Source organism: Oryza glaberrima, chromosome 5, assembly GCF_000147395.1.
Source record: "Oryza glaberrima chromosome 5, OglaRS2, whole genome shotgun sequence".
NCBI lineage: Eukaryota > Viridiplantae > Streptophyta > Magnoliopsida > Poales > Poaceae > Oryza > Oryza glaberrima.
In genome coordinates this window covers 14,765,164-14,782,586 of record NC_068330.1, presented here as the reverse complement: position 1 = coordinate 14,782,586, position 17,423 = coordinate 14,765,164, and the positions used below count along the sequence as shown (strand labels likewise).

The window sequence follows — 17,423 nt, the reverse complement described above, 5'->3', positions numbered from 1 at the left end:
TTGATTCATTGTTAAATATACTTATATGTATACATATAGTTTTACATATTTCACAAAAGTTTTTGAATAAGACTAACGGTCAAACATATGCTAAAAAATCAGCGGTGTTAAATATTTAGAAAATGGGGGAGTAGTATATATGCATGCATGTATCTAAAATAAAGCATCTACGTACACTATATTAATTAATAGATATCTTTGCAGATTATAGTATATCATCACTCGCTTTATGTACAAGCACAATATAATTAATTAGCAAACTAATGTGGTTTGAGATCGATCAATCAGTGGAGATGGTGAAGAAGAAGAAGGTGAGAAGGCCATGGTGGAGAAGGGGAGCACGTGCATTCGATCACCATGGTCGTCAGAGCTTGTTAATTAGCTCGACCAACCGGTGTGCATTTTGCACGTACCCTGCTTCTCCAACAAGAACCTACTCACCTGTAGATCGATAGCAAGAACAGCAAACACTTTTCTCTTGTAATCGATCGAGAGAGGATGAGGAAGAAGCTAGGTGAGATCGATGCATGGATGCATGAGGAGAAGAGAAGAAGGTAGCAACATCGATCCATGCATCAGTGGAATTAATGAATGAACTGAAGTGCAATGCAGAGGTGGTGTAGTGCAAGTAGAGTAGAGAAAAGAGATTAGCGAGTGTGCATGCAATATGGCTCTCTAGCTAGCTGTGATGCTGCCTGCTGGGTTTATATAGCCACAAGATGGCTACAGTAGCATCAACATCGAATGCATATTGATATCACACACACACATGTACTCCTACTCAGAGAGAGAGAGAGAGAGTATGTGGATTGTGGAGTGTTGGAGTGGGTTTGCATTGGCCACCTTTGCGGGGGGAAACGTGAGCTGATTTCATCGAGTATTCACTAGCGAACTTTGGGAGTAGCTAGCTAGCTAGGGGTAAAGATGGATGGATGGATGATGGATACTTTGCTTGCCATCCATGACCGGAGTTACCGGCGCCACATCTGCATTGGCCTTTTTGGACATGACTGCATATGTTTCTTGCGTTATGAACATCATCACGAATTGCTTGTGCCTTCGATCATGCATTCACATGTACATACATACATGCAGGAAGGGATTGCATTTGCATACCCCCTCCACCTTCTTTTATTAGATAATGAATTTTCATTAATCCGACCTCTATATGCACCAAAGATATACACAACCAAAAAGATACACGAGTTGACGAGTACTTAGACTCACAATTCAACGAGGAAGAAAACACACAACCAAAAAACGAAAAGAAAACCAAACAACCTCGGCACCTGCTTCTCTGCGTCTCGTCATATTCTCCTGAAACGGCCAGATTTGACAAGTGGAAGTCGTCTAGTTGTCACCGCCCCTAGTGCGCAGTCGATGCAAACCTCCGTTGGTGGCATCTTTATATATTTCAAGTAAACTGACGCCACACGCCGCTAGTTAGCCCACTTTCAACTGTCATCATTCGTCGTTTAGCCGGAACTAGCCAACCATACACGAACCGACAGATCGGCTTCCACTTCATCGGATTCACAGTGCTCAAACTGTCGCTGTCCTAGGCCGCCGCCGCCGACGAGAGCCGCCGCCATCTTCCGCAGCAGCCCTTAGGGCCACCGGCACCGACGGGACCCGCCGCTATCCCTAGGGCCACTGGCGCCGACGGGAACTGTCGCTGCCCCTAGGGTCGCCAGCGCCGACGGGAGCTGCCGGGCCACCGCCGCCACTGGGCCACCGCCGTGCTTCGCCGCCCCTACCACCTTCCAGAGGGATTCCATCGCCGACGCCTTGCCGCTCCCCACCACCCTCCCGACCACCTCCAGCCATCCCAAACCCACACGGCCAAGCGCAGGCCCAGCTGCCTCTGGCCGCCACCGCCACACCTCCACCTCCCCACCCCCCCCCCCCCAATCCTAGCCGCCGTGCAGACGCCGGTCAGCTCTGGTAGTGGCAGGGCCAGATCTGGCTGGGAGAGAGGAAGAGACGCATGGGGGAGATGAAGAGACACGTCGGTTCTTTGGATAATTTAAACCTACACTTTATTCTCTATAACAATGTGTGCCACCAATACCCCCTCCACCTAGCTAGTGTTAAGTTGCTCCGTATATGCATCTTCTTTTCATCGTTAATCGCTGATGATATGAGCTTTCTCGTCATATGGTTATCAGAGAAAAAAAAAGTAGAATTTTCTTTTCAGAATTGCTATTTAACCATCAAAAGTTTTCTAGGCATACAACCTTCGAAATTTCGACCATTTGAGCCGCTTCAAGATTTGTGTAGGTGGGGAGCTCAAATTTTCACGAGAGCACACCACAAAGTTCTTTATTATTACTATTTCAGTTACATACTCCATTCCAGAAAAATCAAATTATAGCAATAAATCTGGATACGATTTGATTCTTGAAGGATATACATGTAATTACTACATTCCAATTAGTTCATATTTGAAAGATTTTAGAGAACTATCGAATGTTATATTTTTTTTTAAAAAGAAAGGAACTCGTACTACTCGTACCATTGTACGTCGTACACTGAGTCGCTACTGATGGCAAACTGTGTGGCTTGCAGAAGCAAACCTAGCGTTGGATTTCTCTAATGATTCGTCGTCGTAGCTGTATAAAGCGAGTTCTCCCTCCGTCGCCAATAAAAAACCAACTTAATATTGGATGTGATTACATCCTAGCATTATAAATCTGTACATATCCTGTCCAGATTCATTATATTTAGTATGAGTCATAACTCATATCTATGTTTGTTTCTTTAGATACAGGGAGTAGGCAACAAGGAAGGGAAACTAGTACCAGTAGCTAGTAGAAGCTGATTCAGCTGTACAACTGCAGTACATATGATGCTGGCATGACCTCTTTCTTCTCCATGGGGCCATGCATGCATGATGTCTGAAGCTGTACATGAAGCAACAATCGAATATATACAGTACTGCATCTACTTATTTGCAATGATATATAGGTACAGTAGTACTGGTGTACCAGAGTTTACCGCAGCTGCTGTGTGTGCGTGCAGATCGGTCGTCACTCTCCAGGCCTTTCTTGGGAAGTTTCTTGTGTATAATAGCTGCTAAACTTTCTCCCAGTCCTTTGAGAGTGTGTCTCTGCGCTCTGCACGTGTTCAGACAAGTATATGGAGTAGGAGTGTACTCCTATGTGTGTGTACGTGGAACTTGTACAAGTACATCATTGCATCTTACACTTACGTATGGTGTATCTATCGTTGGATTCGATCGCAGGCCAGCAGTCAGCATGCAACTTTGTAGCTAGGGAACACGCAAGCTAGCTTGCATATGTGCTATATAGGCTGTGTTTAGTTCACACTGAGGTTTGAAAGTTTGGTTAAAATTGGTATGATGTGATAGAAAAGTTGTGTGTATATGAAAGGTTTGATGTGATGGAAAATTGGAATTTTGAAAAAAAAAACTTTGGAACTAAGCAGAGCCATATATACAAATCATTGTGTAACTTATTGGGAGCAATTTGATTAATTAGCTGTCTGAGATTTTAAGGTAAGTTAATCTCGATCAGTTTTGAATAGGTACGATACGATTGCTCCAAGATCAGCGGTGGACGCAGGATCTTAATTAGATCGGGGTATTCACAACCGATTGCAGGTTTCATGTGTCACTAATGTTTGGTGGTCTGGGGTTACTGGCCGGGTTACAAGTGATGTAAGGTAGAAGCTCAAGATGAGACTATTTTCCTTGACAAAAAATATCGAGAATGAAGCATTATTAGACTCAATAAAATACATAAAAAATGCTATACACAAGAACATTATGTCCAACTCTTGGACAGCCATAACGCACGCGAGTGCATGGCGTCGATCTCCGTAGGACCAACCCATAATGTTGCCTCATGCCGTCACGTGCCGAGCTGTTCTACCGTTTAGTCGTACACCGGTCGAACAAACAAAAGTCGGACATATATATAGTAGGGTTCAAAATATGTAATATATACATATATATCTAACATATATTATATATATTGAAGTTCTTTTATAAATACTGGGTATTCAAATGAATACCTGGGATCCGCAATAGGTTCATTATTGTCCAATATATGTGTATGAGTTATAAAAACCTAATCCCCATTGTTCCTGGCTACTCACACATGCCGCTTACACGCCTCACCCAAGTCGTTGATATAACCCTGCTCTTCATCTCACCGGCCCTGGTGTGATGCCGACAAAGGCCGTCGGCCACGCCCTGTCCAGTGTCCACCATGCTTGCTAGAATTCAAGCCATCGCCACGCCGTTGCCATTGATCAGCTATTTCTTTTTCTGCTCCCTCTTCTCTGTTATCTAATAGATAGCATAGGTGAGAAGCACCAACGGTGTGGTGGTGGAGTCGTGGGTGTATAACTCTACCCACTAAAGTTTAAATCCTTATGTCCACGAATATTACGCACATATTTTCGTGCATATATCTTAATTGGAGTGTCATCGCACATTTGTACCAAAATTTTCATATCAGTCAATATGTTCCAAAATTGTCAAAGACATTATATAGTTTCATTCCTAACACTGTCTAAAGTTGCAAACAGAGTTAATTCCTGACCTAATAGATCGAAATTCATCGGTGACTATATAAAATATTACGAAGAGCACGTCGCATGACACAACACAGGGAGAAAGCCGGTCGATCAATTAATCAAATACTCCATATGTATGTGTGTGTGTGTCTCTCTCTCTCTCTCTCTCTCTCTATATACATATATATATATATATATATATATATATATATATATATATATATATATATATATATATATATATATATGGCTGTTGATCGATCGATATTAATACAATTGGCGTGTAACAGTTACTAGTAGTTGAATAATAAGAAGCCACATGGCTTCCATCGTGTCTTGTTGTTGCGTGAGGTGGTGTTTGGATTCAGGAACTAAATTTTAAGTCTCTGTTATATCGGATGAATTTGAAGTATTAATCATAGACAACTTATAAAACTAATTATATAAATGAGAGCTAATTCGCGTGGCAAATTTTTTAAGCCTAATTAATCCATAATTAGTGTATGCTTACTGTAGCATCATATAGGCTAATCATGAGTTAATTAGGCTCAATAGATTCGTCTCGCGAATTAGTCCAAGGTTATAGAATGAGTTTTATTAATAGTCTACATTTAATATTTATAATCAGTGCCCAAACATCCAATATGATAGGAACTAAAAAGTTAAGTTCCATGTAAATAAAGGTCCATGACATGTGAGATGTGAGATGGGAAGATATATAGATCGATGGACAGATGGAATGATGGATGGATGGATAGCAAAGGGAGTAGATATAGAGATGGCTTGTGTTGACCCAAAATTGCATTCAATTGGGACTTGCATGCATGGAGATAGCTACTCCTATGCTTTAGCTTGACCACTGCAATGTTTGGATCATTTCTTTACACTTGTATATGCAGGCGTGAGCATTCAATCGATTGACAACGGCCGGTGTTGTTGCTGGCACTGCAAGTAAACAGTAAATAGGTATAGGTAGATTGATGGATGCTGCAGTGGCAGAGGGTAGAGTAGCTATAGGAAGGAGAGCGTACGTGAGCGTGCATCCCCATGATGATTGGGAGACGCCCTAACTTCACGGCTGCGACTATCGTGCATCGACTCTGCATTGCATCATCTGCAAGACCATCCAGTTGACTACCATCACATCACATCACATTTCGTGTTCTGATGATCAGCCCATGCAGGCATTCCCGTGCAGTGGATGATACTCAAATCATATATGTTGTGTTTAAGATAGTGAAAGTTTTATTAATCTTAATCGAAAGATCTGATGAAACTTTCGGTCTCCGCACTACGATAGTGCATACAACCAATATACTCCAACACACTCAAGAGAAGAGAAAAAAATCGGAAACGCTATATTTGTGCCACAAATTTGTTTGTTTTGCAGTCAGATTTTTTGACGGTTGATGTTGCCTTAAGATCTGTGTTATTGCGACGGCTTGGGACTGAGCCCAAATATCACGCTACACAGGCCCCCGCGTCATCCTCCCTCACGGCCGACACGGGAGGCGGAAACCACCGCCGCTGTCGTCCGCTACCCCCTCCTACCTCTGCTGCCTCGCCGCCGCCCGAGCGGCCGCCGGCAAAGCCGCGCGGCCACAAGGACGGCGGCAGCGGGGCTTTGTCTCTCCCTCCCGTCGGCGGTGGGGGCACCGACGCGGTCTTGGGCGCGAAGACGGCGGCGAGGTGAAGAAGGCGGCGGGGTGGAGGAGGCGGCGGCAGGGCGAAGGAGGCAGCAGTGGGGTGAAGGAGGCGGCGGTGCGGCAGAGGATGTAGTGGCGGCGAGGGCGTAGGTGGCGAAGTTGGCGGCGGGGTAGAGGCCGCGGCGGCAGGCTCGCCGGCGTGCGGCGACGCCGGATCTGGCTCCCTTAACGCCGGATCCGGTGCTCCCCCAACTGGATCTGGTCTCCCCTGCGCTCCCGCCGCGGCGGGGGTGTCCGGCGATGGGGAAGGAGGAGCGGCCGGCTTCGGTGGCGATGGCGTGGGCGGTGCCCGGTGGTGCGGCGGCGGGCGAGGCCGACTCCGCGACCGACGGAGGCGCGCGGAGCCCGTGCGACAGTGGTGGCTTCGGCTGGTGCAGCACTGGCGGGGCGGCTCGACCAGCGACGGCAAACCCGGCACAACACGGTGGCAGAGGTGCGTGGCCGGCGGAGGCCGACATGGTGGCGGCGGTGCACGGCAAGCGAAGGCCGGCACAGTGGCGCTAGTGGTGGCGGGGTTTGCTGGCTGCTTTGGTGTCAGAGGGCGATGGCACAGCGGCTTCTTTGGCGGTGGTAGCAGTTTGCGGATACGGAGGAGACTACAGCGGCGGCGGCAGGAGGGCGGCGGCGGCTTGTGGCAGTGGGAGGACGTGGGGAGCTGGCGGCGGTGCGAGGGCGGGCGGGCGAGGGCGGCGACGGCTCGTGGCAAAGGGAGGACGAGGGGAAGCGGCGGCGGCAGCGACCGGATCATGGCGCTTCTCCTCTCGGTGGACGGCCGCATAGGGGGGTGACGGCGTGAGGCGACCTCCTCGGCGGCGCGCTCTCCCTCCTCCCTCTCCTCGAGTGGTTCCGCCTCGTTGTGGGGCCGCGCGATTTCGTTGCGTGGTTTCGAAGTCACAGCCGTGGCCTGCTTCTCCCGCCCGCGGCCTGCCGCTATCGCCGCTCAGCCGCCGCCGACGTCTCGATGCCGGCCACCGGGTGGTGCAGGTGGTGGTGGTGCGAGAGGAACGGCGAGCGGCGCGACATGACTCCAGCCCACGGCCGCCACCGCCGCTCGCTCCCCACGGACGGCCGTAGGGGAGAGGGAGAAAGAAAGAGAGAAGGGTGGGGAGGAAGAAGAAAGGGGGAAGATGGCATGTGGGGCCCACATGTCAATGGGCCCCACAATTGTGTGTGTGAATGACAAACGGGTCCCACGTATAACTTTTTAATTGAAATGCCACCTAAGCACCACGTCAGCACACAAACTACATCAATACCGCCACGTCAGCGAAACCGTCCTCCAAAACCGCTGAGGGAGTCAAATTGCACCGGTTTTCATAGTTTGGTGGTCAAGATATCCGGTTTTGTGGTTTAGGATAACGGATTAGATTTCAATCAATTTTGAGGGTCACCAAGTGAACTTATTCCTTCCATGTAATGGCCTTTGCAGAAGGCCCATCCCATCTGGCATGCTGTAATAAAGCCATGGAGAAAACATGCGCCCCCGGTTTGGACTCCGACTTGTGCTAACAGCCTCCCATTTCTTGTTTCCCTTCTTCTCGTCCCTATAATTACCTGCATGGCCGTCTTTCTTCGCTCAAAGCAAGAGAGGAGACCAAAGAGGAACAATTGCCGAAACGACGAGGAGTTGAACGGGTGAGAAGAGGACTTGAGTCAACATCAACCGCCAGATCCCGATCGGATGGCGCGGGTCGCAGCCAGCTGTGTTGCCCTGCTGGCACAAAGGTGTGCTCTCCTACCTTATGTTGAAATATATTACTTCGTCTGTTTTTTAATATATATGACCTCGTTAACTTTTTAAGATACATTTGACCGTTTATTTTATTCAAAAGTTTATGTCATTATCATTTATGTTATTATGAATTGATTTACCATCAAATATTTTTTAAGCATGACTTAAAATATTTTTATATTTGTACAAAAATTTTGAATAATGGTTAAACATTTGTCAAAAAGTTAACAACGGCATACAATAAAAAAACAAATAAATGTAGTACTTCTTTATAAAAAAAATATAATTCTAGCTATGCACATGGATTACATGTATAGCTAGAATTGCATTCCTTTTAGCAAGGGAGATTGCATCTCCAATGCTCTGAGGATGTCTCATACAACGATCACTACTTCAGGTATTTGGAATAGATTGGCTTTATACGCTTTGCCTCTCGCCAAAATTGAGCTTGAGGCTGATGGAAAATGGTACCACGTACGGTGTAGGAGAGGATTGTCCGTGGCGATAACCGCGGCGGAAGGATCCGCCAAGACCATCGACGACAAGGCGGTGAAGCTCGGCACGGCGGCGAAGGACGTCGCGACGGCGACGGCGACCACGACGGAGGAGAAGACGGCGTTCTGGGAGCCGGACCCGGACACCGGCTACTACCGGCCGGTGACCGGCACCAAGGAGGTGGACGCCGCCGACCTCCGCGCCGAGATGCTGAAGCAGAGGATGCTCCATGACTGATGCAGAATGGGGGGTTTACCCGTGCTTTGAGATTCGTGCCGACGGTATGCGTATGTATGGGCCGTTGGATGCGACCCCGGTTCGTCTGTGAAAAAAAAATTGTGCACGTTGTACCAGTATACTAACACCCAATTTCATGCATTTTGCATGGTCTAGTTGTTACCTGACACAATACAGATTTCATCCAAATATATATATATATATATATATATATATATATATATATATATATATATATATATATTACATAATTTAACTGCTCACAAGCAGGATTTATATATTTAACAATGGCACATCAGATATGAGCAAGGTACAGTATATATATTCAAACAAACCCCACAGGTTACACTGTCCAACAATTATAGCAGCAAGATTGTCACCATTCAAGTATTTCATTGTTGACAGTAGGTGCATGACACTAATAGCAGTGATAGCGGCACAAGAACAACAATCTGAAATGGCAAATTAAAAGAGACTTGAACAGGTCCAGATCACAGTTAGGAGCATTGAAAGAGCTCAACTTTGCTGCAAATCATAATGTTTGACAATGCAGAACACTCGGCGCACAGAGAAGACAAATCTGATATGTCTACAGCAATTGCGCCATCTTAGGTTCAGGAAAACAGAAATATTATCAACTTCAAGGATGGTAAACTGTAATCCTTTTTACATTTCTTTTTTGGTTTTTTGAATGATCAGGCATTCATGCTCTGTGCTGGTTATTTTTCCATGGCTTCGTTTGCTTTTCCTGAATTCGCATTTGTTCTGAGGTTCTTTCACGAAAAACTTACTCCGAAGTTATTGTGGAGAACCTTTCAGATTAACATACTCAAAATGGACCAACCAAGTAAAATATTTCCCTTTCTTTCAAATAGCTTGAAATAATCCAAGCAAAGTTCAAAGATCTTTTTTTCCTTTTCACCTTGGAATCATACAAGCAGTTTTGATCTGTTCAGAACTGAGGTTTTACAAAGGATATTATTTGTGAAATAGTAAACCATTCCAACTCATAGTTGTATAAAAATTGCTGCCATTCAAAATGTAAAGAGTATGGATAATGGGATACATTCTTACGTGCCACTGTAAAATTCATAAATCTTTTAGATGCCATGCCTAGTATCATTGGCATGTGGTGATCATGGAAATTTGTAGTGGCTTGTAAGGAATTTCGTAGAAATATTAAACACTTTGAGGCACTAGAACTTTGCCAATGTGAAATTAAGAACCATCTCTAGCATGCTTGTAAGGGCACCCGCAATGGTTATCTATAGGCTCTCTACAAGAGATCCATGTTAGCATATTTTCCTACTTGGAAGAGATTAAATGAAGAGAGAGAGGAAAGCTGTCTACTAACCTGGAGATAGTCTATAGAGAAAAACGAGGCAATGGATTAGAGAGCTATAGATACCCATGTAGACATACCATTGAAGTGGTTTACTATTAATCTAGTCTATTGCTGAGATGTACATGTTTTATAGATAGCATCTTATTTTACCATTGTGGGTGCTCTAACCAATATACTATATTTATTACTAGGTTAATACTGATTCCGTATCTGAAATCGCACTCAATTACAGTGCCAATTTCCAGTATAATTCGCCTTGTCACCACCACTTCCCAACTACTCTCTCCGTTTCACAATGTAAGTCATTCTAGCATTTCTCACATTCATATTGATGTTAATGAATCTATACATATATATCTATCTAGATTCATTAACATCAATATGTATGTGGGAAATGCTAGAATGACTTATATTGTGAAACGGAGGAAGTAGAAGATAAACATACTGATCTCAGCTATCTCAAACACCTTGAGAACAAGAATCCGTTGCTTTTGGGTAAGGCAAATTTATACAGCCCTCCAAACTATCAGAAGGTTGTACATAACTACAAATAACTGGGACACAAGAATTTCTTCACTCCGATGGGAATCGAGTTGTTTTCATATGAGAATCAAGTGAAATCCCAACATTCTAAACATGCTTCTGGATTCAAGAAACAAATTCCTGGCCACTCGAAATACATCCAACACTGCAAGTTTTTGCTAAAAATTGCAGGTTACAGAACAGGGAGAACCTCAAACGAGTTGTGAACTGAAGAAGACTGCGTTATTGATCCCAATTTCATACTATTTATGAACTGCCTTGATAGAGTACAATACAAGACCCCACCCATACATATGAGAATGAAATGGTGTTCTGAACTCGTGAGAGTCCCATCTAAAAGCTGGGACACTTGCGTCTTATTTAGACAGCTAAATGGGAATCATTTCTAGTACTAGTACTAACAGTAATTAATAGAGCTCCCCATTGATGACGTCATCGCAGATTGGGTTGGAGGAAGGATGGGGATTCTAGAACGCACCTCGCAGTCGCAGCAGGCTGGGCTCGAGCGGCGGCGGGAGGGACGAGGAGGAGGAGATGCCGTCGTCGTCGCAGTCGAAACCGCAGCCGCACTGCGGGGACTCGAGGAAGTTGTCGACGGTGAAGTCGGCGGAGGCGATGCCGACGGAGAACTCGAGGCGGTCCCCGCGGCGGGTGACCTCGACGATGTTGAGCCAGAAGAAGAGGACCTTGACGGCGACGCCGCGGAGGTCGGTGAGGTGCCCCGTGGCGATGCGGCCGGTGATGGCGCGCTGGTAGCGGAGCGAGTAGGAGCCCTCGATGGCGAACTCGCAGGTGGAGGAGGATGAGTCGTCGTCGTCGCCGGTGTCAAGCGTCGCCGTGAAGTCGCCCGTGGTGGCCTCGAGCGTGTAGGAGGTGACCCCCTTGGGGAGGATGCCGACGGGGAAGTCGTAGGACTCCAGGACCTCGTACGCCGTCGGCTTCTTCTCCGCCGCCGCCTCCGCCGCCGCGGCGGCGACGGCGAGGACGGCGAGGAGGAGGAGGAGGAGGTGGAGGCGAGGCATGGCGGAGGGTGGGATTTTGGTTGGGTTGGGTTGGGTTGTTTGGTTTCGCGGGAGGGAGAATCCGGGTGGATTTTATGACGTTGGGGGCTTGAGAAAAATGCAGCCCCCGCCATTAATGAGGAGCAACAGCAACGTGGTTCGTGGTAGCTGACTAGCTGTAGCTGTAGCTCCAACGAAAACCGAATCCGGAGCTATGGGGTCCCAAGAAACCAGGAGCTTGGCGAATCCGGAGCTGGTGCCGTACACAGCCCATCGTTAGGTTTATGCTTGGGGGGGGGGGGGGGGGGGGGGTTGTGTTAAAAGCCAAATTTTAATTTATAAATGTTAATTTTGAAATTTATTTTATAGTTTTGTTATCGTACTTTATTTTATGGTATTTGCTTTTAGATGGAGTATATAAAATTACTTTTATTGCTAATAGGTCGTACAAATAAACATAAACATAAGCAAAACGATATATCTAGTTATCTATTATATTTTATCGGAGCTAGCAAGGTGAAAGCAGATCCTAAGCAATAGCTAACCCTATATCAGAAAAGAAAAATGGAGTGTATGGCTAGTCTCTGAATTTGTGTGGGGTGTTGGCTTCTAAACTTTCAAGATGCATATTTTCAAATTTTCAAAATAGTTTTAGATGTCATACATGCCTAAACAAGTTTCAACCCACTCCGTATACTGACTTCATAGTAATGTCTACGTGTAAGTGTGACTCACATATAAGTCTTATAATGCAAAATAAAATTAGAATAATTTTTCCTTCCCTAGTTATAAACCTGATCAAGTGTTTATCCAGGAACTTAATAAGGATTGGGATTTTCTTAAAACGGAAGGATTACAATTTTTTTGAAAAGAAGGCAAAAGCTTTGCCTCGTATATATTGATAGAGCAGGAAAGTAAAAATAACAAACAGAACTGATATTTACATGGCCCCGCAACAGAGAGGGGGGGAACTCTACGGGATTCCTCCCAGAGTAGTAAACGCACTCAGACTAGAGGCCCCTGCAAGGACCCACGTAGCCGCTTCTCCTTTTATTTTGTTGACCACCGCCGTTGGCGGCTGCCATTGTGTCGAAAGATTCACGCGTTTCACTCACACCACAGTTCCCAGGAGATGAGGATGATTAGGGTCTTGATGGCCTTGGCCGGATTTTGTCGACTGTGCATGAGTAGATACCACCAATCCTCCACGGAGGCACATCTGTCCCAGTTGTGAATGTTGAGATTAAGGCCGGTCCACCTTTGGATATCCAGCCAGATGCGTTGGGAGAATCTGCAGTGGGCGAGGAGATGGACTGCCGTTTCCAATGTAGTGTGGCAAAGTGGGCAATACTGTTGGTTTCTCCAGCCTTGTTTTTGGAGTCGATCAGCCGTCCACACCCGGTTTTGCATAACCAGCCATGCGAAGAACTTGCATTTTGGCGGCGCCCAACATTTCTAGATCGTCTCATTGAAAAAGGATTTTGCTGCCCCCAAGAACTGAACTCTGTACGCTGATTTCATAATGTACTCCCCGGTGAGAGTTAGTTTCCAGGTGATGGTATCACGCTGTTGTCCCAGGGGGCTCTGTTGTGAATGAGGGTCCACAGCTCGACGTATTGCCAAAGGTGATCACCGGATGTGAGATGTAGGAGGTTAATGTCCCTGATCCAGGAATTGGAAGTCAGAGCTTCTCGAACTGTTCTGTTCTTCCTTTTTGAAGCGGCGAAAATTGCTGGTGCGATGCTTTTTGGCGATTTGCCTTCAATCCAGTGGAAGTGCCAGAAGTTCGCCGTCCTCCCATCTCCAATAGTTATAGTGGTTGCTGCTGCGAAGAGGTCTTTGTCTAGCTGATCGCAAGGGACCATGGTGCCTGTCCAAGGCCTTTCTGGCGTAGTCTATTCAAACCAAAGCCATCGCAGTCTAAGGGCTCTTGCAAACTTGAAGAGGTCCAGGACGCCAAGCCCTCCCAACTCTTTGGGTCTACAGACGCTTTCCTAGTTAACCTTGCATTTTCCCCCTAAGATGTCTTCTCCTCCAGCCCATATGAATTTTCGTCTGGTTTTATTGATGGCTTCTAGAGTGCCATCCGGTAGCTTTAGTGCCGTCATATGATAGATTGGTTGGGCTGTCAGCACTGATTTCGTGAGGGCCATGCGACCAGCTGCGTTCAAAAGTTTGCCTTGCCATGGAGCCATTTTTTTTCGACACTTGTCAAGAAGGGGTTGAACGTGCACCTTTTTGTGCTTGGAGAGAGCGAGTGGGAGACCTAAATATTTCATCGGGAAATGGGTGACTTGTGCTAGGAAGATTTCAGTGATGTTCTGCAAATTTATGTTTTCGCAGCGAATTGGCGCAATTTGGATCTTGGCCAAGTTTGTGTTAAGGCCCGTGACCTCACCAAAGTGGGTCAGGATTTGCGCGAGGTTGGTCATGTCCTAGACCGAGGGGTAGATGAAGATCGCAGCGTCGTCGGCGTATAAGGAGGTTCTTAGCTGCGCAGCCCGTCCGTTGAGTTTAGTTAGCAGCCCCTCGCTTGTCGCTTTTTCGAGGAGAAGGTGCAGGGGGTCAATGGCCAAGACGAATAGGAGGGGGGATAGAGATCGCCTTGTCTGAGCCCACGCCCATGTCTTATAGGAGGGCCAAGGGCTCCATTGAGAAGCACCCGCGAAGAAGAACTCCTGAGAATATTTGTTATCCAATCTCTCCATCTCGTAGGGAAGCCTTTCTGCTACATAAGATCAAGTAGGTAGTCCCAACGGACTGTGTCGAATGCCTTTGTGATGTCAAGCTTGAGGAAGGATTACATGATGGATTAGAGCCTGATCGGAATCTTGCTAGGATCGCAGTCTAGTGATGTTACGACTTACGAGCCCGTACATTGCTCTAGAAAGTGTACACACGGCACGCATGGCCTTTCTTGTCCAGGTGGTGCACACGACTGTTTGTTCACCAACAAGTCAACAACACGATGAGTAGAGATAGTTTCTCGCACCATCGCGATCACTATCTACGAAGTACTACCTTCGTTTTAAAAGGTATAAAATCGTTAACTTTTCACGCAATGTTTGATCATTCGTTTTATTAAAAACTAATATTATATTTCTTTAATAATAAAATAAGTCGTAATAAAATAAATAATATTTATATAGATGAATAGTTAAACGCTATATAAAAATAAATGATACTATACATTTTGAAATGGAGGAATTATGTAGCACTATTGTTTTGTAGAATTCATGCATTACAGAAGCAGCAGTATTTATTTCTCTTTGCTTTTTGTTTTTTCTTCTCTTGTACTGTAAATCCGTCACAGTGGTTGTTCCTATACGGGCATCCACAATGTGAAGCAAAAGTAGTCTATAGGCAATATTATATTCCATTCAGCTATCTATTACGATTGTACAACTAGTCCATATGAAGAAAATAATAAAAGCTATCCATAAGCATATGGACTACCCATATGAAATAAATAATATTATCTATCTCTATTTCTCTCTCATCTCCTAATGCTACCTTATATCTATATATATTATGAAGATTGCTATAGTTAAAGTCTCTTTATGTGGGTCCCATCTATATGGAACACTTTTGTCATATACATTGGTGATGCCCGGCATGTGTGAAGCCACGTACGCTCATTGAGAAAGACGTTCACAACTACTCCCTCCGTCCCAAAAGAAGACAAACCCTGGGTTTTCCCTCCATCCCAAAAGAAGACAAACCCTGGGTTTTCGTGTCCAACATTTGACCGTCTGTCTTATTTGAAAAAAATATGAAAAAAATTAAAAAGTCAAGTCAAGCATAAAGTATTAATCATGTTTTATCATCTAACAACAATGAAAATACTAATTATAAAACAAATTTCATATAAGACGGACAATCAAATATTGGACACAGAAACCCAGGGTTTGTCTTTTTTTAGGACAGAGGGAGTAGTGTACTACATTACTACCTTCAGTTTAAAGGGGGTGTTTAGATAACGGGTGTAAAGTTTTGACTTGTCACATCAAATATTATATAGCCTATTATATAGGGTGTGCAGGCACTAATAAAACAATAATTATAGAATCCGTCAGTAAACTGTGAGAAAAATTTATTAAGCTTAATTAATCCGTCATTAGCAAATGTTTACGGTAGCACTACATTGTCAAATCATGGAGCAATTAGGCTTAAAAGATTCGCCTCGCAAATTAGTCACAATCTGTGTAATTAGTTTTTTAGTCTATATTTAATACTTCATGTAGGTGTTCAAACATTCGATGTGATAGGGTAAAAAATTTTTGGGTGGGATCTAGACAGAGCCTCCCTCCTTCCCAAATTGATCATCATATAATAGAATTCAAATTTCTGAAACTGATCATCATATAACCGCACCGAGACAAATTTCATCAGAATACAATTAATACAACATGGGAGAATGTATGCATACTAAGTTGTAATTGGCATGATGTTTTAATTGATGTATGCATTGTAGAAAAATGTGTGCATAGTGTCTCGATGCATGTGATTTAAATTATTCTTGGTCTTGGTGCATAAACAAATATGATGATCAATTTAGGAAGGAGGGAGTATGTACAACGTTTTAAAACTGTTTTTTTCTCAAACTTTAACCGACGTGCTAGCATAATAAACATAAATATGATGTTGCTAGATTATTTAGGCATGACCAATGCTTAGTAATAAACTAAATAAAGCTATATATACTATCTCCGTACTCGTAAAGAAAGTTATTTAGAACAATGTTTAAGTTAAACCTTAGAAATATAAATCGTAAATAACTCTCAAGTTGTTGTTGAGTTTAAAAATGTAAAAGTTATATGAATAGATTTGTCTTGAAAAATACTTTCAAAAAATATACATATATCACTTTTCAATAAATATTTTTATAAAAAATTAAAGTTGTGTTTTTAAAACCGTATCTCTATCCGAAACGACTTTACGAGTACGTATGGAGTATTTAACTTTTGACCACACAAGGTTCTAGCACGGGAGCTGCAGCTCTTTACGTCGTCTGGTGACACGTTTGGACGGAGAGGCTTATACGTGGAGTGCTATCTATGTAGCTGCAGTTGTATGCACGGCACGTTGCATCCATAGACCAGTCTTAACGAGGATGGAGCTCAACCGTCTTCAGATGCAACTGCAGTCTGAAGTAGTGCCTGCACACGACATACTGCTCCATCCTTAAAAAAAACCAATTTTTAAGAGTAGTTATACAGATTTGTTATTTTCATTGTGACTGGTTTTCATGCTTCTATTCTTCACTTATACTCCATCTAACTTACAGTTACGCTTAATTAAAGTGCATAAAAATTAGATTTTATAATAGTTTTTCTCTAGATTTTACATTTTTTGACATGTTTCTTTTGTTATTTCATTTAAAATGGACTATATCTATTGGTTGAAAATTCTATAACATAACATACGAAGACTTGAAAGACATAAATCGAAAGACTAATAAGTAGTCTCTAAGATCTAAACATGTATTATTTAGAAGTTAATTTTTTAATGGGGGATGTAAAGCTAAACATAAATTCTAAAACGACTTGTCAGTACAATAAAAGAAGTTAAAAGTTAAGAGCCAAAAGTTAAAATTTGATAACAGCTTGTAAACGGAAACACATATTGTCAAGTTAATCAAAGCTTGCTTGAAGATATCTTTCGTTGGTCCATCTCTAGGCGTAAGGGCTCCTTTGGCATAAAGGGTATTAAGAGGTTTTATAAAGATCTGAATTCCATAAAGAAAGTTCCTATATGTGCCTTTGGGAAAAAAAAAGAATGGTCATCTCAAATCCTTTTAAACTCCTATGCATTTGCTAAAT

At 44.0% G+C, this 17,423-nt stretch overlaps 2 protein-coding genes across 2 annotated transcripts; one reads left to right on the top strand and one right to left on the bottom strand.

Moving 5' to 3' along the window:
- Nucleotides 1-7,825: 7,825 nt before the first annotated feature.
- Nucleotides 7,826-8,884, top strand: LOC127774788 (protein SENESCENCE-ASSOCIATED GENE 21, mitochondrial-like). The gene is made up of 2 exons (XM_052301080.1): nt 7,826-7,973; nt 8,466-8,884. Exons 1-2 carry the CDS (start codon nt 7,930-7,932, stop codon nt 8,710-8,712), a joined length of 291 nt encoding a protein of 96 aa, XP_052157040.1. The 5' UTR covers nt 7,826-7,929; the 3' UTR covers nt 8,713-8,884.
- Nucleotides 8,885-10,808: 1,924 nt separating this feature from the next.
- Nucleotides 10,809-11,720, bottom strand: LOC127772940 (uncharacterized). Its single transcript, XM_052298937.1, has one exon. It carries the CDS (start codon nt 11,620-11,622, stop codon nt 11,068-11,070), a length of 555 nt encoding a protein of 184 aa, XP_052154897.1. The 5' UTR covers nt 11,623-11,720; the 3' UTR covers nt 10,809-11,067.
- Nucleotides 11,721-17,423: the final 5,703 nt, after the last annotated feature.

Excerpts from the sequence above, each read along its gene's own strand:
- LOC127774788 (XM_052301080.1), top strand. The coding sequence starts at position 7,930 with ATGGCGCGGGTCGCAGCCAGCTGTGTTGCCCTGCTGGCACAAAG. Across the intron at positions 7,974-8,465 it reads GTTGCCCTGCTGGCACAAAG|GAGAGGATTGTCCGTGGCGA; the intron begins GTGTGCTCTCCT and ends CGTACGGTGTAG.
- LOC127772940 (XM_052298937.1), bottom strand. The coding sequence starts at position 11,622 with ATGCCTCGCCTCCACCTCCTCCTCCTCCTCCTCGCCGTCCTCGCCGTC.